Source organism: Pleuronectes platessa, chromosome 13, assembly GCF_947347685.1.
Source record: "Pleuronectes platessa chromosome 13, fPlePla1.1, whole genome shotgun sequence".
NCBI classification, from domain to species: Eukaryota; Metazoa; Chordata; class Actinopteri; order Pleuronectiformes; family Pleuronectidae; genus Pleuronectes; species Pleuronectes platessa.
Window position 1 is genome coordinate 22,789,487 of NC_070638.1, and position 23,550 is coordinate 22,813,036.

At 39.5% G+C, this 23,550-nt stretch overlaps 1 protein-coding gene across 2 annotated transcripts; it reads left to right on the forward strand.

The window, feature by feature from the left end:
• Positions 1 to 298: 298 nt before the first annotated feature.
• Positions 299 to 22,976, forward strand: ca8 (carbonic anhydrase VIII). Of its 2 annotated transcripts, XR_008341676.1 has the most exons (9): positions 299 to 967; positions 4,810 to 5,001; positions 5,263 to 5,387; positions 8,281 to 8,376; positions 9,052 to 9,114; positions 9,201 to 9,249; positions 9,601 to 9,713; positions 19,202 to 19,394; positions 21,513 to 22,976. XR_008341676.1 is itself a non-coding variant. In XM_053438724.1 (8 exons), exons 1-8 carry the CDS (start codon positions 826 to 828, stop codon positions 19,334 to 19,336), a joined length of 915 nt encoding a protein of 304 aa, XP_053294699.1. In that variant the 5' UTR covers positions 299 to 825; the 3' UTR covers positions 19,337 to 20,975. The 2 variants fall into 2 exon arrangements, 1 of the variants encoding a protein (XP_053294699.1); XM_053438724.1 differs by lacking the exon at positions 21,513 to 22,976 and having other exon boundaries at positions 19,202 to 20,975.
• The last annotated feature ends 574 nt before the right edge of the window (positions 22,977 to 23,550 follow it).

Sequence of the window (23,550 nt, forward strand, 5' to 3'; positions counted from 1 at the left end):
GCTTTTCTACAAAATAGCTAAATACATCTTGTCTTGTTTAATTCAGCCCATGTGGAAGTTGAAGAATGTGAAAGTGTAACAGTGCCTACAGCTTTATAGTCCTCTCAGTGTGTTTTATATACAGTACAGTGTTTGAGAGTTTCGCTGTCCATCTTGAAGTAATCAAGGTCGTAGAACAGTTTGGCCTTTCGCTCTGTCGCCCCGCTGTTTCATGCCTGTTTTCTCAACCACTGCTGTTTCCTACATCCAAGGGTGGATCTGTGGCCTCCAAAAGAAACACTGACGTGATTTTCATGCCAGCATTCCAGCCAACGGACTACCAAAAACAACCAAGGGAGAAAATAACATACTGCTAAGAAACAATATTAGTAATATAGTAGAGAGGCAAAAAAATAATTAAAGCTGAATCATTTGAAAGTTAATTGTCAGTCCTGAGCAGGGGAAGCGTGCAGGTGAGGGCGATGAAAACGAAACACTGATCTGTCATTATTTGGAAGAAAGCCAGGGTGAGCAAGCACACCTGCAGTCTGCAGAGAAAAGAGAGCGAGAGAAAGAAAGAAAGACAGAGAGGAAGAGAGAGAGAGGAGGAGAGATAACAGTGTAGAGAGAGAGAAAGGAGGAGCAACTGAGAGAAAAGAGCACTACAGAGGCTGAGAGCTGCACACACAGCCGTGAGTAGTTTCAGGAGAGGACACAGGCAGAGGACAGGAAACAAGAAGAAAAGTAAGAGAGAGGGAAAAAAAGAGGTAAAGAAGACAAAAACACTCTTGGCTGGGAATCCATCCATCCCATCCGGCCGACTGCAAAAGCTCCAGTCTGCAGTGAATGGTCAAAACCAGTGTGACTGGGCGCCTACTGGGAGGACAGACCACAGTGAGCAGACTGCAGAACAGCATGGCTGACGGCGTGAGCGAGGAGTCCGAGTATAACCCGGAGAAAGATGAGCTGAGCTGGGGCTACGAGGAAGGTAGGCTGCTCTTCATCAACATGGAGGGATGCTGGGAAAAAATGTCAAAAGCTACTTTAGGCAGCATGAGTGGTCATTACTTAATGTGTCAGCATGTTTGTTATTTAAAAAGAGTTTTGAACTGACATATGGTTCACAACCTGGTTGTCTGTTGGTGAAGTGTAAGACAAGAATTTATCAGAAGTCACTGTATTTTTTGTCCCCTAGATTGCTGTATAACATTACTGGTTTTAAATGTACTGTTAGAACAAATGTAGGTTTATAAACATTTTTTAAATCATGTGGAGAGCACCAAGTGCAAAGCATCAAGAGAATGATAAAGGTCACATCAGGTCATCACAGCAGTTGCCAAGGATTGGTTGGGTTTAGTTGGAGCATTTGCTGTAAACACTGATGCTGTTTCCTCTTAAAATGTCTTTCATTGGGTGTTTCTTGCTGTGATGCATGCTGTATTTGAAACCTGACATGCATGTATACCATCTTTTATCCTCCATTATTTTTAACCCTAACCCTAACAATCTCGGCGTCATTCTCTAACACATTGTGAATGCTTGGAAGTGATAAATCAGCCCACACCAGAGACATGTAAGATTATATACAAAAAACAACTACTGGGTTTTTCTGTCTGGAACCAGGGGCCACTTCCACCTTGTTACTTCTACTATTAGATCTAGTTTCTCATGCTGGATGTACATTTTAAACAGCTGTAGCCTAAGGAAAGATGACACTAATAACTATTAAAAACACACCTGTTCTCCCAGGCTTTCTCCTCGAGTTGAGTATGTTTCATCGCAGCTGATTTTATTTTTCTTATTGTATTTCTTATATTTAATTTTTATTTTTTATTTTTTATTTTACATTAACAATTGTATTTTATCTGTATTACTTGCACTATAATTTATTATGTTTTACTGTCCTTTGGTTGTACCAATACACCTGTAAAGCACTTTGGTCAACCAAGTTGTTTTTAAATGTGCTATATAAATAAAATTGACATTGACATTGACTAATACAATGCAAATGATACAAATAACTAATCATAATTCAATAATAGCATCATGAGTGTTATTTTTGTGATGTAGACATGATCAAAAAAAGACAGATGACTCAGACTGAGTAACCCTCTATATGACAGGTTATAGGCTTAGCTCAGGTCAGTCAGCACATGTCAGGCTAAACTACATCATGTTGTGAAAAGTGAAAGCGTCAAGCATTGGTGGGAGCTGATTGGTTGTTTGGCAACAATTCAAACTTTTTAAAGAAAAAATGTCATAATTTTCTATGTTACTTTACTGATACTTTTCCAAGACATTTACAGACATATGGAAATAGTATATAATATTACATAACTGTCACTCGTTTCATATATGTATATACGTTTTCTCACTGTGTTTTCCTTTTATTGCTGCCTTTACTGAGCACTGAGGGATGTGCTGTGTTACTGAACTGTAAAATCCTTACTGTAAGTATACTGAATGATGTGCAACTGTGTGTAAGCATCGATTAGAAGCTGATCAATAGCAAATACCTGAACAGTAAGTTGTTGAGAGGCTGGGCAGAGGAAACTGCGTCTGTTGTTACCATCAGACAAACAGGCAGCACCATGGTAACAATGTGTCGGCCAGCTGCTTGTGACCATGGGCAGGGCAACGCAAAAGTTGTGATTCAGTGCTGTATCAAGTTATCGTAAGAATAATTTCTGCTCCATAATAATCCATTGTAATATATCACTTTACACAAGGATTGCATCGACACCAAATGGATTACTTATTGTAACATGTTATTCAGAAAATGAACACCAACAACATGACTAAGAAATATTGATAGAGCGATACAAATAACTGTGAGTGAGAAAAATGCATGCTGACCTGGATGTGGGCAACATTTCCACCAATTGTCCAAAAATGAAGCCAAAATATCCCAGATATGGATGCTACCATGTTGTGATGGTGATGGAGTAGAGTGGTCCCACTAATACAATTGCACAACCAATCCTGAGTCAGTCTCCGCTGTCAATCATGAAATCTCACTCCATTTTTAAGCATCAAATAAGGAATTGGAATCCGAAACATGAAAAGTGAACTATCTAAGATCAGCGGTGTAGTGGTGCCTAGAGAAGTGGGTACACTCTTACTTTTTTTTTTTTAAGTAGTACGTTCAGCAAAGGATAAACGTTTTGTGTTATGAACAGTAACAAGTAAAACTAAATTAACATTTAACTTAATTTTTAGTTCACCCAATACTGGCCCACAGGTGATTCAACCACATGATTATACCTTTTGAGTCAACTATATATGGGCCTGTAGTGTCTTTTCTAGACTGTTGATATAGCAACAGACAGAGTGTGCCACCATTATAAATTAACATTATTTGTCATGGTGCAGGGAAATATTAATATATCATAGTGTGCAAATAGGCCTATCACTAGATAAACAACTTCACTGCATGTTATTAACTTAATTTACAAGGTTCTAGCATTAAAAAGTAGCGTGGTTGATGTCTTCACTTTAAATTGTTATAGAAGAGGTAGAATCTTTGATGCAGCTAACCAACAGAGGGCAATGAAGGTGTATTCACTATATCATTGCTCTCAACAATATCACAAGCTAATTGCTAGCTTTGAGATAGTTTTTCTAAATGCAGAGTATGATTATGGCTTACAGTGCACAGTCACCAGAGAGCTATGAAACACAGACACAGTTTGCCTTTATGTTGTTGTATAACTGCAGTCAAACACTCTCTGCCTTTAGTAAATCGTTGTCAAGGTTATAGTTGCTGAGGAAAAAGGGAATGCGATCAGGCCCCTCACTTCTCTTTGCCATGGAGTGAACAGTCAGCCAGTGTGGTGTGTGTGTATGTGTGTGTGAAGTGGCTGCAGTATAAGGACAGACTGTGAGCACTGGAGTTGGTTTTCTAGGAGGGATATATGGGTACTGGACTTTCCAGAACATGATACTCAACAAATGCGTTGCTTTCCTCCTTTAAAAGACACATTGGGTGCCACACATCTTACAATGTTTTCATTATACCATTGGAGTGACTGTGGTCAGCAAAAAGCTGAAATGAATCCAGATTAGTGTGCCCCTTTTATCCCGCTAAGTATCACTTTCATTAGACTGAGACAGTTCTCTGTGTGCTGTCGTTCAACCAAAACTTAAAATTATAATGTCTTACAAATACACACGCTGCTTATATTCTGATTCTACAACATCAACCTGCTTAAAAATGACTAGATAAATAAAAGTGATTATTATTATTGATAATAATAATAATAATAATAAGAAACATGTCTTCTTCCCTTCTCTTCTCCCCTCGTTGTTGCAGTCACATTCAAACCAAACACTGAACAATGACTAGATTTTACGAATAACAATAATCTGAATGTTGATTTTATTCGGACTACAATGTTAATTTGATTATGATGTTTAACTGAGCTGCTAATAGAATATTCCATTCATATTCCCATTAAAATGTTACAGAGAATAGTCTGGGTGTGACTCGTAACTCATGGGACTAATTGTGATTAGTGAAAACGGGCTATACAAATAGAATTTGATTGATTGATTGATGTATGTCCACATCATATGTCCGACGTTGTCGCCTGAACCCCAACCTGAAATAGTTAAATGTTAATGTAAAGTGTTTGAAAATGGAAACCTATTTTATTGGGATTCAGCTATACCTCACTTCATATTTTAATTTGGACCTATATCTATATATGGTTGTGTGTGTGTTTAATATTGTTAAATCATCACACTGCACATGCACAGATCAATAACAGTACAGACATGTACAGTGTATGTAATGTCAATTTTTGTGTCCCTTTCCCTATTTTCACTCAGGTGTAGAGTGGGGACTCCATTTCCCAGCAGCCAATGGCGAGTATCAGTCTCCAATTAACTTAAACTCCAGGGAGGCCCAGTATGACCCGTCCCTCCTAGACGTAGGCTTATCACCAAACTACGTGGTGTGTCGAGACTGTGAGGTCATCAACGAGGGACACACTGTCCGCATCCTTCTCAAGTCCAAGTCAGGTGATTCCCAGTAGACATGACATCATGTCAACACACACACACTACTCGCTGATTTGGGAAGTGCTAAAAAAGCAGGATGTGAGCTTGGTTTTTGATGTTAGTCACTGAGGTTTATAGTAGTTAGTGACATATTCATTCTTAATAAATAAATCAAATAATAAATCTAACTCACTCACTTTTCTCCTGACATCTTTGATTTGTCCTCTGTTTCCTGTGTTGAGCTTGCTAACAATGCCGCGGGGTTTCCCGCTCTGTTGCCAGTGGTTACCGGGGGGCCGCTGCCCAGTGATCACGAGTTTGAGCTTCATGAGGTTCGATTCCACTGGGGCAAAGAGAACCAGAGAGGATCAGAGCACACTGTCAACTTCAAGGCTTTCCCCATGGAGGTACACAGGCAGGCATGCACGCCAACACACACACACGGACGCACGCACGCACACACACACACACACACACACACACACACACAAACACACACACACACACACACACACACACACACCATTAAGGCCATGACCATGGAGTGGGGGGGGGGGGGGGGGGGGGGGGGTTGTTACCAGACCAACAGTGTAGATATTTAGACTTCTGGCCCTGTCTGTTGTCCTTCAGCAAGAGAAACAACACATCTTTTTGAGTTCTTGAAAACCGTTTTTTTCTTCTCCGACATGTAACACTTCTATACAAATGGATAGGATCAGGCATAATGGTGGAAAAAATGGAAGACAAAGAGTTCTTGAGGCATTTAAGTGTTAGAGTTGGATAATAAACAAAAACAAATAATGCCAAACTCTTTAAATCCCCCCAGTTATATCAAGTTATAAGAGTGAATGACAGCTATGTGAGTTACCATATTTTGGCCATATTTCAAGCTTTTTCAGTCTGCACATGTTGCCAGCTTGTGTGGTGGCTCATCTGGATGGAGAAAGTTTGTATAGTAATTATAATAATAATATTAATAATAATATGAATTGAATTGAAACTAGTGATTGAGACTATGAACTCCTTAGGAAAATGTTTATAATGATGTTATAATTAAAATGAGAAGTACAGTCTATGAGAATGATATAAGTAGGTCACCAGGCGAGTGGGAAACTTGTCAGATTGATCTCAGACATGCAGGTAGATTAAAAGCCACTCTCCACAAAAAGCACATACAGGCACCCTCAGACAGTACCCGGGACACATTGGGAAGAAGCAGCTTTAGATTGAGGAGGTTCAAACTGACGCTCGGGATATTTGTGCTGTACCTGTTTATCTGAGTGTTGATAAAACAAGGGCAAAACTTGCAAAAATCTGCACATGAAGATCTAAAACCCTCAAATGAATGACCTCACTCATGAATAAAGATAGGACAGAAACTACATAGTTTCATTGTCTGACATCAGAAATACAAAAAATATGAGAACAAGTTGCTGCCACAAAATTATTCGGTGTACTTCAAGAGTATAGACTATTGCGATGCTAAAAGATGTATTTTTAAAACTGAAGAAAGAGAGTGGAGATTTTAGACTTCGGCCTCTAGAGTTTGAATCAAGCAAAGTTGCTTCTTACCTCCAGCTCTGCACTGAAAGTACAGTCAAGACAATGGTGTCTACCTTCTCATCTGTCTTTCTCCCTCTCATAAGGGACCTGAATGAGTGTGTTTCCTGTTGTTGAACTATTTCTCTTCATCGTCTGGCCCTATCATCTGGCATTTAGTTGATATTATATGCTAAAAGCGAAACCTTGGAAATGCCAAAACTGCCTCAGCAGCACACTGACTTTGATGATAATCAGTGCTTCACTCTTCATTGGTTCATTCGTGGGTCATAATTTTGCACTCTTAATTGTATTTTTGCTTAGATACATTATTTTTGAAGGGAGGCTATGACTTAGCGTAACTTATCATCTTCCCAGTTCTTAATACTAAATCAAGACTATAAATTACACAATTGTTTTTATAATCCTAGACAGAAATTTGATACTAAACTTTCGTTAACCCTCTCTCAATACTCAGGTTTGGCATCTGACTCTTTTTTGTGTACTATTTGAAGGTGGCTTATATTAGCGTGTTCAAATTTCCAATACTATTCTTTTAAGTTACCAGTTGTGGGCATCGACTGAGGAACCAGCACCTCCTGTTAGGGGTACTGTGCTATTTAAACAGCAAGATGGACAGTAACGGAACAGTCATGTGCTTCCCCATGGTGAAACACACGCAGTGTTGGACGCATCAGTCACCTTGCTCATTCACTTTGAATGTGGTGAGGTCATGTGCTGCGTAACTGCCAGTTGGTTGACTTGTTTCACTGCCAGCGGTAGAAAAGAGAAAAGCTCAACTTTGAATGTTCATTTGATCAAATACCAAAGTGCAGGCCCTATAGCCAATCAAATCATGTTAATGGAGATACAGGTCCTGCCTTACATGAGAATGAGCTTTAAAGGGATAGTTCACCCAAAAATGTGCGGCACATGTGTGAGTGCTCAGTAAAGACGAGGTCAGGGTGGTTGACCAAAATCGTTTAGAAGAATTGTTCTTGCTGGTTAGGTTGTGACAAGTTTCTCTCTCAACAATCAGTGTTGGAGTTGTTTTGAGCACAACTGCGATCTTCATCTAAAATCAAACAAATACTTTTACATTTCAACATTGTAAGCATACCTTGAGCTGGCAGATCATAATTATTTTCATATCAGCTTTTTTGTAACTCAGTTGAAGGGCAATAACGAACAAAGTATTTCATTTTTTAGTTAGTAGAACATATTAGGCACATATAGCTTAAAGTATAAGCCTGGTGGTTCTTATTGTTATCTTTTAAAACTAACTATTGTTACTATTGTTAACAGATGCCAAATAAAAGCCTCTGTGGTTGATTGTACATCTTCTCTCATCAGAACATATCAATGAGCTGCTGAGTGATGCGCTTCATCTGTAACACATACAGTGAGCTGTTGTTTAATTTGAATCAGTCATACATACTTTGATCTGTTACCAGAGACCAATCAATCAATCCACAGCTGATTGAGGGACTTTTGCTAAAAACTACAATACGATTATTTACCAGTAAAATATGAACCTTTAAATAGGACAATAAACTCTAGATCTGTTTGGAGTTGAGTTCCACAGGCAACTTGCTCTCTTCTCCCTCTGTTCACATTAACTTGACATAAGAGCCCATAGAGAAAACCTTCAGTCACCACCAGCTGCTGGTTTCTTAAACTCTGACTTACCACTGCTCCCTACACCTGTTTACAACAATGGCCTTTCAAATACAAGTTGTGTTCTGTTGTGTTTTCATGCAGCTCCATCTCATTCACTGGAACAGCACTCTGTTTAACACTGTGGAGGACGCCCTGGGGAAGAAGAATGGAGTCCTCATCATAGCTTTGTTTGTGCAGGTAAACTTGAACTAAGTCAAGACATAACAGCATCAAATGCTCCATGGAGGCTCAATGGTTCGAAGGCTGGCATCAAGGTTATATATTCATGTGCTAAAAAATAAAATCACACATAACGAGTGAAAAATAGTCCCTTAACACAAAGATTATAGCCCTTAAAGGTTCTTGTTGAGGTCTAGACCTCTAGTTGTGCTATGGAGCTATTTTTAGAGAGTCCTTGATACGTTTGTCTTGTGGACACACATTAGGAAAATACTACCAGCTGGTAAACAAGAATGTAACATTAGATCAAATAGTGTATGTATATTATATAACACCGCCTTATAGTGACTTAAAAATTACCATTAAGTTGAATTAACTCGTCAAAATAACCTTGATGAAGAATTAATTGCAGGCTTTTTCTAGATCTGAATAAACCATTAGTTGAGTAAGATAAGCAGTGTGTGCTTCTCCCTTCGCGGCCCACTTTAGTAACATTGACTTTCTCAGCACGTCAGTGCTCATGCATCCTGTTTGTGACAGCCTCTTTAGTTTTGACCTCCGGTTAACTTCCTGTGAAGATACAGCAGATATAAAGTAAGATCTGCTGTCTTCCTTCAGACAATCACTGACGACATTGTTTGTATCAGATTCATGGATCAGTCCTTGACTGACTGCTGACACTCTTTTTGTCAGATTGGTAAAGAGCACCTGGGTCTGAAGGCCATCACTGAAGTCCTGCAGGACCTACAGTACAAGGTGAGATTGGAAAACCTGGATGGATTTGGTGATGTTAAACTGGAAACAAGATGACAATAATTAGTGTTGTGTTGTGTTTCCATCAGGGGAAGAGCAAAATAATCCCATGCTTTAACCCCAATACTCTGTTACCTGGTGAGTAGGAAACAACTTGATTTCAAATACATGATGAATACGAGCAGCTCTTGAAACTATCCTCAAAGTAATGATAAGGAAATGATCTACCTATATGTAATAGTGTTCTGTTTGGATTTTGGAGTGTTCATATGATAGTTGACTGCAGCACCTAGTTTACTTACAATTGAATTGCCTTTAATATCAGTAATGAACACATGACAGTATTCTCACTGCATTCTGTGAATATCTTCATCCAGCTGTTTGTAATCGTATATTGTTCTGCAATTACAGCATAGTCAGAATAAAAGCTGCCTTCACTCACACAAACATTTTTATACTTTCTAAATATAATGTTTGATCATCCCACAGACCCATTGTTGAGGGACTACTGGGTGTATGAAGGATCTTTGACCACCCCACCCTGCAATGAAAATGTGACCTGGATCCTCTACCGCTACCCTCTCACCATCTCACAGCTGCAGGTAAAACATGCACGTAAAAAAAAACATCAAAAGCATTTAAATTGCTTTCTTCCAAAGGAATTGAAATTGTTATTACTATTCTCTTTCTATCTTATCAATATATGACATTAATCGACCTACTTATTCCACAAGCATCTGTCTGTATGTGGAACTCATATCTCGCAAACCATTCATCATATCAACTTCACTCTTCGCACGTTTATTTTTAGTGGTCACGGGAAGCTCGGTGCAAGGTTCTGTGTGATTTGGCCACACTATACGTTCGATATGAATTGAATAAGATGCGACTTCTTTCAACTCATTGTTTGGCCTGCTCTATAGAAGTCTTCTTCTACGTTCTCAGATGGTCTACAGCAGCAGATGGCCGCTGTGTCAAACTGCAGGTCAAAATCGCAGCCATACTTTTATTAATTTTCACAATATTTGAAGGCGACAACACAGGTGCTGATCTTCATCATGGCAGCAACATTTATAGAATCACCTTCTCTTTAGCCGTTTCTCTTCAAAGTAAAAGCACAAGGTTAATTTTGTTGCTTTATAGTGAACTTTTATTTAGAGTTATGAACTTGGGTCCGAAGATTTTGTCGATGACATGCAATGTATGAAAAAAGATGTGGTAAATCTTTCAAAGTTATATAGAAATCACACTCGTGAACAGTAATAAAGGAAATTTAGCTTTAATTTAATAAAAAACCTTAACTATAAAATCAGGTAGGATGAACACAATTTTCACTCAGCACAATAAACTGTTTATGAAAAAGCTCTGGATGCAACGTCCAGCAAACAAACAATAAAAAAGTTATAGTATATTATCATAGCTGTATAATAGTAATATACTAGTATATATAATAGTGACAGTAAAATGTTGGCCTGTTTGTAGAGGACTCACAAGTAATTCTGAAGTTGCCACGTAGCATTACCAAAGGCCAAGAGAGCAGCCCATTCCAAACATGCAGGTATAGAATGGGATGGGAACAACAAAGGGAGCAATGGATGGTGATATATAATGGTTGTATTTAAAGTGATAATTATGTGTGTCTATCGTGACAGACAAACAGAATTATACCAGAACGCTTCACTTCACCTCAGCCTGACTGAGTGTTTTAGCATCTTTCAACTCACTATTTTGCCTGTCAAGCCTACAAACACTGCAGGCAACAGTTCACAGTGAACATTAGAAACTGACACAACCTGTCCAGCAACAACTGTGTCACAGTGTTGGTGACATACTAGAGCAGTTAGCTGCTGAAGAGCTGGATTCTTCTCTTTGATAATTGTGGAGGGCAAAACAAGGATCAGAGGAGAGTGGTGTTGGACTTCATCTGTTTATAAACAAGGATTAGTAAACTCGTTCACTCTATCTGTTTAGTGCAGCTTGTTCAGCTGTTCCTAGGTCGCCACAAACAAAAAAAGAACAGGAACTGTGAACATGGAATGGTTTATTAAGAAAATCATTTTAGATTTTCATCAAATTTATGTGAGGAAACAAGCTCTTCTTGTTGCTCCTTCACAATAAGAGCTTTGCAATGGTTCATTGTTGAAAAGTATCTAAAGAGCTTAGAAAGTAGATGTCAAGGGACTGGTTTTATATAGCCCTTGTCTGTTCAACCACTCAAAGCACACACACATTCATACAGTACTTCTAGCATCCAATCACACCCCATCGGCACAGCCGCCAGGGGCAATTTGGCACTTGTTATCTTGCCCAAGCACACCTGGGAATGTAGACTGGAGAAGCCAGGGATCGAACTGCTGACCCTCTGGTTAGTGGACAACCCTCTCTGTCATACCCTCTCCTAAAATCTAGCTCTCAGCTGCTCACAATAAAAATAAGCTGAAAATTAATTAAAAAATGTCATGCTTTAATAATACTTGGCAACAGACCCTTCCTCATTGTTATTTATTTTTTACAGCTGAAAGTTCTACTTATGTAGTAGTTAAACCACATGGATTACTAATAACATTAATGATGGCTGCATTCAATTCAGGTGTATTCCATTATCCTGGTATTGTGCATGTTACAAACATAGCAACAATAAGATAATCAATTAATTGAAAATAAGTACATGTTAAAGCATGTTCATTCCTGGAAGATGCAGATGGCTTGTAAGTTTGTATAATTGAAGAAGAACAATCAAATTCATGTAGCATATATTTGTATTTCAAAAGTCTTCATCACTCCAGAGTTGATGATGCTTGTAGCATGCATCAGAAAAAATAAAACATAATGAAAGATAAGACACCAAGCAATGATGTCAAGAGAGTTTGTGATGACTACAGACGTGTTGATGTGCCGTAAACAAAAACACATGATCTCCACAGCTAAATGAATACGCCTTTAAATAACAGTGAGGGCTCATTAGCCTGTGCTAATATATATATATATATTTATGGTCCTCATGATCTTTGGCACCTCTGGCCCTATCATCTGTGCTGGTACTGGCGATAGGGTCCTCATGATATGCTGGGCCCCTGTCTCACTCCCTGGATCTGACAATTTCTCCTAGAACTGAAATAAGCTTTTTTTACCATACGTATAACAACACAATTCACTAATGTCTTTACTTTTTACAAGTCTTAATACAAGAGCGCATTTACATCATAATTCTGAGACAAAAACTAGCAAATTTACCTGAGAGTGTATGCCTCTGTCTGACTGTCCCTGCCTGTCTGTGCTCAGCTCCTCTCTCTGAATTGCCTTTCCTTGATGAACACATTTGTGAAACATTTCCATAAGCACTTTATTACTTTCTTATATCAACTTGCATTTGATGTCGCCGGTGTCCTTACTCTTACTTGTTGTTTTGGTGCAGTGAAAAAAGATTTGTTATCTTTTTCTTCAAAGGTTATTTACAGTTACAGAAGAGAAGCAACACACATCAACCGAGCTAAAGCAAATATTATGCCTAATTCGATTTTTTTTTTTATGAAGAAGCCGATCTCTAAACTTTTGCAGTCACTGTGTAAAAGTCCACAACATAATGAAGCTATAGACATTGAACTTTTATAATAGTGATCGTTGAATCAATGAATTGAGAATTCCTTTACTTCCAAAATGATACAAAAAATCTACAGTGTCAGCCCTTTTGCATGCAGTAAGAAAAAACAATGCACTTACAACCTAACTCTTTTGGGTAAATTTATCTTAAATATTATAAAAATATTACTACACTATCATCTACAAAAGATCAAATATTTTTGTATCAAACCTTAATTGTTAATGTAACCAAGCATTCTGTTATATAACATAAACATTTATACACGTCCGACATCTGTAAAAGAGGAAACAGCAGCTTCAAAATGGGTAGAGAATTCACTGAGTTATGAACATTTTAATTGTGGATACACCTCCTGCCTCACATGTACTTTAGAAGACGCAGTAGGACGTACCAATGTGACCAGGTCAGATTCAACTGTGAAGTAAAAGAAACAGATGCGGTTCGGTTTAATGTTAAATAAAAAAAAAGTCAATGTGTCTGACTCATCATTTGTTTTTACTATTGCAACTAACTATTGCAGAGCTGTGACTGACAGGAAGTCAGTAAAAACTGAGATCATATCGCTCTAAGAGAGAAATAGAGAGAAGAGAGTGGTGAACAGTGGACCAAACCACTGGGAGGCAAGGAGAGGGAGTGCAATCTGTCGAAGCTTAAGAATGTTTTATTTTGCGTTCATAATTACATGCATTCAATGCATATTGTGTTTCTATTTAAAGGTAGGTCTGCAATATCATAGCTTATATTTGCACTGATGTTGAGTGGGATGGGTCCACTTGAAGGCTACTGTGGACACCAACATCAAGAGACAGTGTGCACACCAGACAGAGGCAGTGAGACTCTTCCTACGACTCAATTCTATGAGGAGGAAGAAAAACCTCCTCCGAGGAAGGAACTTTGGATTTATAAGAGGGGGTTAATTATTATTGTTTCAGGCATAAATACAGGATTTGACCTCAGACTGGCAGGACTGTGTGGAGGCTTGCCCGTCATGCTCATGGAGAACCATGCACTGTGCGTTTACATGGGAAACAAACAGATCCACCTCTGCTCTCCTGTCCCACACAAAGTGATTGAGGGCAGCTCCGATGCCTCGGTCCAGCAGTTTTCTCACTCTGTGATGACGTTACTGTCTCCAGCACCCCGCGGATTGGAGTATATAACTTTATAATTTGTTCATGAAAAGCTGCCACTCCCTCTTACACGACTAGATAAGCTGGGCCGAGCAGCAGACAACGGGGCTAGTGAGTTGGGGACCACTAATCTGTGGCTCTCTAGCATTCACTGCAGTACAGGAAGTGCCCAATCTGCCTTTGACAGATTTAAACTATAAATCATCCTTTTTCTGACTCATTTCTCTCTCTTCGAGCAGGCTGCTGTGGAGGATGGCGACAATAATCCACTGACATTTACATCAGTCTTTCATCCGTGCCATCAAGCAACCTGCTGGCCCTTTTAAATGCTAACACAAACAAAGACCTCTGACTGTCCTCCTGCCTCAGGCCATGTCCATACACTGTTAACTTAGACAAGTTGACTTTAGTTTAAAAAACTGAGGAAACCTATTGCCACTAGCCCCCACTAGCTTCTCCAAACGGTGCACCATCCACCAAATAATCAATATAAAGACGTTACTAACTTCAGGTCAAACAAAAGAACTATAAATAAAGTTTGCAGGTCTAAACACCTAACCTCTGTCCCCATAGGCCCCTCTACTGGCCAGAGCATACCTGTGCGACTGGCCCTCCTTTTATTCCTTAGTGAGACCGATTTCTCTCCTGGCAATTACACCCAACTGCTAGAGCTTTGCCAACCGAACTTTGAATGTTTAATTAATCCCAGGGATAATGGCCCGGGAGATGGCCAAAATTAAACCAAAAGTTAATTTTGCCTCCAAATTCTCTGAACTTTTATCTATCATTGTTTTAAACTATGATAGACATTCATTGTTGGCGATTTTAGGATCCACATTGATGACCCAAACCAAAGGTTTTGCAATGGAAGTTTTAAATATTACAGAATGTTTTAATCTCGTTAAACATGTGACTGGTCCAACTCATAACCGCGGCCACGCATTGGATCTAGTCTTCACCCTCATGCTTAGCATCAATTCCTTGACCTTAGAGAACTTTTTCGTCTCTGACGATCTCTGCGTTAAGTTTGACTCTCTGCTCCACGTTGCCCCGAAAAACATCAAAAGCTCAAAAAGCTCACGCATTTTTAATGAACATAGTGCCTCAAAATTCTCATCAAACTTTTCTTGACCATATCCCTTACGAGTCATCCGATCTGAATACTTTTCTCAATAGCTAATGAGTAACCTGTCAAATGCCTGTCAAATACCTGTCAAACCACATATCATATGTATACCAGACATACCAGATATCATAGCCCTTATTAAAACAAGAATGAAACCACCTGTTAACACCTCTCCATGGGTTGATGACAGGCCTCAAAAGGCTGTGCAGAAAAAAACGGAACTGGAAAAGACTTAACTGCATGTCCACTCTTTGAATACGAAGGACCTCCTGAATTCCTATAATAAACAAATTAAACATGCCGTGCAAAATATTACTCCAAACTACTCACCAGTAATCACCATAATCCCAGATTCCTTTTTAAAACCATCAAAAGACTTATAACCGGCTCCTCCTGCCCTTCCAGCCACTTCACATACTGACTGTGAAAAGTTGTTATCCTTTTTTAGGCAAAAAATCCTTGACATTAGAACAAACAGTGAACCAGCAATCACCATCATCCCAAATATCGCAGAGTATCTTGCCCGTCCCATTCTACTTAGCAACTTTCAGGAAGTGAAATTTCATCAACACTGTTTTGCACATGCGCTCGTCCTCAAGCCCTCTCGACATCCTACCCACCTCAATCCTAAAATAAGTAATCACTACTATGGCCCCAGCCTACTTAGAATTATTAATTGCTCCCTTTCTTCTGGCCAAGTCCCCGATTATTTTAAGAAAGCTGCCATTCAGCCTTTATTGAAAAAGAAAAATCTTGACGAATCAAAATTATAGGCCCATTTCAAAACCCCCATTCATATCCAAAATTCTTGAAAAGGTGGTTCTGACCCAACTGCTAGATGTGTGTGAGAATAATAACATTTTCGACAAATTCCAGTTTGGATTCCGTAAACGACACAGTATGGAGACCGCTCTATTTAAAATAACTAATGGTTTACTAATATCTGGCAATGCTGATGATTGCACGGTTTTATGCGTCGGCATATCTGGCACTGCCCTTAGTTGGTTCTAGTCATATCTCTCAGATAGACTAATAACCATTCGGAAATAACACCTCATACTTGGTTCCACTGATGTGTGGAGTGCCACAAGGTTCCATTCTTGTCCCATTCTATTTTCACTCTCATGCTCCCATTAGGAAAAGTCATCCGCCATTTTAATGGGATATCATACCATTCCTATACCGATAATAAAAATACTTCTCCTTCAAGCCAGACACGTCATGCTTGAAGGACAGAGTGCCTATCCACCATTAAGGAATGTATGTCACTTAACTTCCTTCAGTTATCTAGGTGTCACATTCGATTCCCATCTGAACTTCAAAACATGTTAAACAAATAATTAAATCCTGTTACTTCCATCTCCGAAACACTTCTGAATATCCAATCAGTTCTATTTCTCACTGACCTAGAAAAGTTAATAGATGCTTTTTATTTTTTCCAGTCTGGATTATTGCAACTCCCTGTATGCCTTGTTCACACCATATTAACTCGTTTGCATCTTTTTCAAAACACTGCTGATCGTATTTTAACAAAAACAAACCGTAGGGCTCATATCATGCCAATTCTTGCTTCCCTTCACTGGTTACCAGTTAAACTCAGGATTGATTTTGAGATTCTTTTCATAACTTTTAAAGCTCAACATGGGCTGGCCCACACATACATTTCGTATCTCTTAACTCCCTTTAATCCCGGTTGTAACCTGGGATCGGACAGTCTGTCCCTGTAAGCCGTCCCTAGGTCAAGGCTGGCTACTCAAGGTGACCGGGCTTTCTCGATCAGGGCCATGATGCTCTGGAACTCCCTGCCTGATGTATTTTTACGGGAAAGCATTTCTAACATGCGACTAGTAATTAGTTTCATGTAACAATCAGTCTTACAGAGTTTAAGTGTGATGTTCCTGATCTCTCTGTCCCTCTCTCCCACCCCCCACCCCCATCTCTCTCTCTTTTCTACTCCCTCTTTGCCACCCACCCCCCATTTTTCTCTGCTCACCCCAACCGGTCAAGGCAGATGGCCGCCCATACTGAGTTTGGTTCTGCCAGAGGTTTCTCCCAGTTAATGAGGGAGTTTTTTCTCTCCACAGACTCCACAGTGCTGCTCTTTGTGGGAACTTTTGGGTTTCTCTATAAAGTTAAAGTCTCAATCTTATTATATTATGATTTGGCTCCTAAATTGGACTGAACAGAATATATTTGATTAGAATCGATTCTTCATTAGGACTTTAATGTGAAGCACTTTGTAACCTCGTTTAGATAAGTGCAGAGAATGGAGAGTTTAGAAAAGTGACTGATAGAACTACAACACAATAACAACAACACATTGACCACCACCGACAATATTATGCATTGTATGTATGACATAATGCTTTGAGTGCTGCAGGAGCCTGTTTTCAGCCATGGTGTGACTGCTGAATAGACACAGGAGAAGTGCTATAAAAAATCAGGCACTGCTTACATAGAGTTCATATCTCAAACATCCGCCTATTATTTAAAGCTGAATGACCTAGAGTGTGTGTGCACACTTAAACTGTGTGCTGCAAATATTCAAGTGTGTGCTTTATTCAACAGCTGCTATGGCTTGCAAGGTTGGACAGTGGGCTTTAAATCCTCCATCGCTAAGTTAATAGCACAAGAACTCTTATTGTGTTTGCTTTGGCAGATGTAGTGTACTCTACATCTGCCAAAGCAAACATGTGTTTAAATGGGGTAATATCTGCAGTGGCCAAATGTAAAGAAATTACCAGATCTGTCAAAACCCCATTCATAAGCCCATCTCCTATATGCTTACTGTTGGAATATACTGAAATACCAACTCAAATAATCACAAAATTAAAGCAAAGAATGCTTTTAAAATCCTCATAATCATTCATCATCAGGATTATATTTGATTCCCTCACTCCATCATTAGATGTTTTCGGCCAGGACCTGCTGGTAAAATCCAGAGAATTGGTTATGGAGGTGCCCCGCAGTCTGCCTTTCACACATGCACAACACAGAGGGAGGTTTTCAAAACAAAAGCGTCCGCTTCAGCAGCAAATCCTCTGCATTATTCAGGCGAGATGTGGACACCGCTGTCGGCTCTTATGACCACAAACCCTCTAGACATCTGTGTCACTGTCTTTTTTTTTCACCGGGGGATATTTGTTTTCTTTTTTTTTCGAATTCGCGGCTGTTACTTGTTAGCTGTTTCTTGGTCTGTGGCACTACTCCTTTAGAATGTATATATAAAACAAACTGTCACTGTTTGTCGTGTGCAGAACTTTTAATAAACAGTCTAGATTGCAGGATGAAGTTATTAAACTTGGTGACCTGGTCTATCTGCGATAAAGATTTTACAGTCAATGCTTTTCCATGAAATGAAACTGAATCTGCTTAAATTTTCACACGTTTATATTTAGATATAGTTCACAGAGCGGAGAGCAGGAGGACCTCAATGCAGGAGTCAGAGGTTCAGGTGAAAAAACAAAGAGTGGCCTTTAAAGCAGGCTGATTTCAATACAGAGGGAAATCAGTGCAGAACAAAAGCAGGATCCATAAAGCAAAAATCGAAATAATCTAAGCATGGAGAAACACTAGGAAAACCAAAAGAGCTGGAACGCACAACCAATAAAGAACGAGATGAACTGACAAAGACCAAGCATAGCACAGAGACTTATATACACAAGGCAGGGAAACGGGTGAAAAACATGAGGAGCTGTTGCAGACGATCACAAGGGCCGGAAACAGGACAAAGGAAGGAAATAAAGCTGGAGACACAGGAACAAAATTTCAAAATACAACAGGAAACAGAACTCACAATAACAACTAAACACAAATCTAAACACAAGGACACCAAGATAATTGTCCATAAACTAAGGAGTCCATAAACAGAACCAAGGCAGTCTTGTTCAATATAGTTCATAGGAGCCAGGGAAGAATCATGACACTCCCCCCACTGACTGCTACAGAGCGCTTGTCGTCTTTTTACTGAATTTTATTAATATTGAATGTATCCCGCGTCCAACTCGCACCACACTTGGCACAGCACTTCCCCGGGCCACTGACAATACACAAGTGTGAAGCCGATTGCTGTACATGAGCGAGATATGGGTTCCACATACAGACAGGTGTTTGAGAAGTGAGCAGGTAGATGTGACCATTTCAGACAAACTTGTGATGTGTGGAGCCTTTAGTTATGAAGCTGTAACCCAGGTCAGCTTTTGAAATCACATCTTTCCTCTTCGGTCTCTGCAGATTGAGGAGTTTCGGAGGCTGCGCTCTCATGTCAAAGGCGCTGAGCTGCTGGAAGGGAATGACGGGATGTTGGGGGACAACTTCCGTCCCACCCAGCCGCTCAGTGACCGGATGGTTCGGGCTGCCTTCCAGTGACTCTCACGTATCACTTCAACTCAGAAAACAATGGGTCCTTACCTTACGAGTATGGAAGGTAACAACAGTTCAGCCGTCTCCTGTTTTAGCATACATTAGCTGGGAAAGCTGCTTATGAAGAAGTATACATCCAAACCTATGACTGGTCCAGTGTTCTGCATCAATATCAAATTGCAATTTACAGTAAAAATAATTGTGTGAACCAAATAAGTGTGTATATGTATAATGGATGAGCTCTGTATACAGAAACAGAGTATAATGTATGCATGAATGGGTCATTGGATCATATTGTAAAGCTCTATATATATGCTGTCCATTTACCTTTCACCATGTGATTGTGGATGTTTTAAGCAGAAGTTTAGAATTTTTTGTTAGGAAACAGTTGATGAAAGGGAGACAGGATAAATTAGTATTCACTCTCTGCCATTTTGTCTCCACGTGTTGAATAAATTTCCAATATTATACTACATTATATTTTGGTCTTCGCTAACTCTTGTCGTAAATATTAAGCTGCTAAATATTCCACTTTACTATGTATCTAGGTGAAAGCTTTGACGTTGAGTGCCAAGCAGGTTGATCTTTTTTTGTGAGTTTGTTAATAGTGCAGCAAAAAACTATTGAATTTTCTCTACACATCCCCAAAACAGTGTTCTCTGTATTTTGAGTTGGTTCAGTGCATTTCATCACAAGGGACATTTTGGAAACAGGCTTTCCCTGAGGTATTTGTGTTCTCTGAAGCCTTAGTATAATGGATCAAGCCCTGGAAGAACTAACCCAGTTCAGCTATCCATCTGGGACCAGCCTATATATGTATGAAGGGATACCAGATTTAGCTCACCAGCACTGCAGTAAGAAGACAGGAGGGAACTCTGGAATTCAGATGGAACATTGAGGTTGAAGAGAAGACAAATGAGACAATAAAAGTCCTAACTTTAAACTGTTAAGGGCAAAAGACCCAGAAGTCATTAGAATTTCGGGGGAAATTAAAATTTTACCAAACCAGAGGACCAAAGAACTGCAGAGGAATTTTGGTGTAAGTGTGTTTCCATGCAGTCTTTGGCTGAGCCCCGGTGAAGATTGTCGTTTTTTGACTAATAGCCTAGCTGTTAGGTCATGTTAGTTGCACCTATACACTATGTCACCCAGAAGGACCTATAGCTTGAAAGCAGTGGACAAAGAATTGCAGCTTGGGGCACACCTCTCAAGGAGAACTCTAATCCAGAACTAAAACAGCTGTTTACTTTAATGTTTATTATTGAAATGAGTGCAGCAGTTAGTTTATAGTACACTTTTGCAGGCTGAGAGAGTTTTTATAATGCTTTGATTGTCAAAGACAATGTGAGAGGGCCTGAAAGGAGAGAGTAAAAGAAGTGGAGACTGAAATGAATTAACAGAGGAAGAAGTCTATTGGGAGGAGGGAGGTAGAGGGGGAGATAGGGGATTGCTGTGGTGGAGGGAGGTGATGGTGCCAATGGAATGAAAAAGGAGGACACAGGGGAAGGGCAGGGACCAGAGGCTAGGAGAACAGAGGACCATTGTTTACAGTGTAAATGGATACTGGTCTGATCCCACCAGCAGAAACCCACCTGAGACGGGTCCTGCAAGAGGTAGATAGGTGAGAGCAATGGGGGGGGGGGGGGGGGGGGAATAAAAATATACGAGAGAATAAGGGTGACATAAGGTAAAAGTCTGCAGGTGCCATAGGACACTGTCACTTTTTCAAAGTGCTGGTGCCTTTCTAGAAATGCTGGAGAGTTGATAGGCAGACGACATGAAATACAAAAATAAGTAATTACATGAAAGAAGAGGTGTGGCTTTCAGACCAAACCAGGTGGTACCTGCCTCCTGCATGGATCTGTTATGACCCGTTTATATATATGCGAATAGCAACCGATTTTGTCCATCTTATGAAAAATGGCGGTGTTTATCTCATTGAACCGTATGATTGTATGTGGCACTGCAGATGGACAGGTCATCAGAGGTCTTGAACGCCCTTCTCTTGAGGAGACTAGCTCTGTGGCGTTTTAACGTTTTACCTGATGATATGAGCCAAGATGACAAGACACAACTTGTCAAACTACAAGTACAACACAGGACATACAAGTGTCTCTCTCCTCTCACTCATCTGCACTCTCTTTTGCTTTCCTTTTATCCTAATGCTTGTTTTTCTTTCCAGGAGAGAAGGAAGACGAGGGCTGAGGAGCGCAAACAGGAGGAGAGAGGGGAAGTTTATGTGCTTATAGATCAGCTGCAGACTGGGGGTTGAGAAACTATTGATAACAATGTGTGTTTGTGTGTTCTTTTAACAACCTCTCACTCTCTCCCCCCAATTATGACTATATAAAGTGTGTGTATTAATGTATGTGTGTGTTTCCTGAGAGATGTAAGGAAACTTGATAACCAGACCATCTCAACTGTCAAAACAAGGAAACATAAACAACAGACACACACACACACACACACACACACACACACACACACACACACACACACACACATACACACATGCACACACAAGAACACACACACACACACAGACACACACACACACACAAACAAGAACACAGTACACAAATGTGGTGGATACACCTTAAGGGCATACAAATGCAGCTATGGTACAGACCATTGCTGCCATGGAACTACTGCACAAGTTTAACACACAGTCTACAGACTATCCTGACCAACTAATTCATTTGGAATCAGACAAATCTAAAAAGGATTAAACAATTATGAGCTTTATATCGGCCTATAAGAGAATATAGATATGAGGATATTCACATTACATGAATTTCTAGGTAATGACACTCAAAAAAACATCTTACTGATCATTGCTGTCAAAATCTTCCTTGTTCAGCAATGCAGAAATAAACATTTTTTTATTTCATAACATTCAGAACATAATTACTATAGAAAAAAACATTAATATTGTGGGTTTTTTTCAGAGGTTGGAAAGAGTGTGAATTTCAGTCACCTCTCTTTTTTCTTATATGAGTCAAAGGGTTGCTTTAGATTTTCATCATTCCCATTGTTGACACTCAAACACAGCCGGTCTTGGAAACTTGTGACATTTCATTTCTTGTTTATCCAGCAAACGGTCTCCTGATATTTAGCCATTTAAAAGCTATTTAAAGACACATACTCAAAGGTCAGTTTACACCACATTGAACATTAAGTTCTATATTTATACTGGATCCATCCTATTGGAGCCCCCCAATAGACGCTAAAGGGTTGATTAACATCATGTTGGTTCACTAACAAAGTATATAGAGGCTACAATTTTGCATTCGTATCATCCTGTCTTTATTCTTTGATACATTTAATGTCCTTTCATTGTTGACAGTGAATGTTGACTATTAACAGCTTCAATACAGAATAATGGTCTTTGCTGTTTGAATTCGGAGCCTCCAATAAGATCAGGAGGAACACTTTACTCTCATTACTCGCTTCATTGTTTTTTTAGGAGGTGGGGAGGATTACGAGCACTGCTGTGGTTTGTTTGTGTGTGTGTTTGTGTGTGTGTGTGTGTGTGTGTGTGTGCGTGCCCGTGTCTTAAAGGTTACTGTGTCTGATACAATGAGGTGAAGTAAACAGTGTGAACTGACTGTAAAGCTCAATAAACTACAACACTGACTCACTATTACACCGACGTTTGTGTTTCTACATGGAACCAAAAGTGAAAGTGACCTTTTGTGAACAATTCTGTCAGTACCCATCAAAGCACCAATACCAACTACAGACTCAAACTAGGAATTAATGCCAACAAGTTTGTCAGTGTATCCAAAGCCTATTTATTCATGATTCAATATCCTATTATTGACAAAAATGTGCCACCAGAGTGCAAAATGTGGATTAAATTAAGTATTCCCTACAAATGCTCCCTTCCCTTCTGCTTGACTAACAAACACATTCCAAAGTTGTTATCCACGTCTTTTCTTGAGGTCAAGAAGTCGAAACGCAAGACAACTAAAACGTTGTTGATTAAGTCTTTTCGTGGAATGACTTTCATGGTCCTGCATAATAACCTTAGCCGAATCCTGAGAGTAAACATGCAGGATCAGCTTCGTTCTGGTGGCCTTTGTCCTGCTTATTAAAACAAATGAAGGTAAGGCTTGTTCAAATATTTGAAGATGAACTGGAAGATGTATCAAGGTGTGGCTGTTTGGTGTCAGGTCGACGCCAGGTGATGTTCACTGTCTCACTTACTTTGACAAATT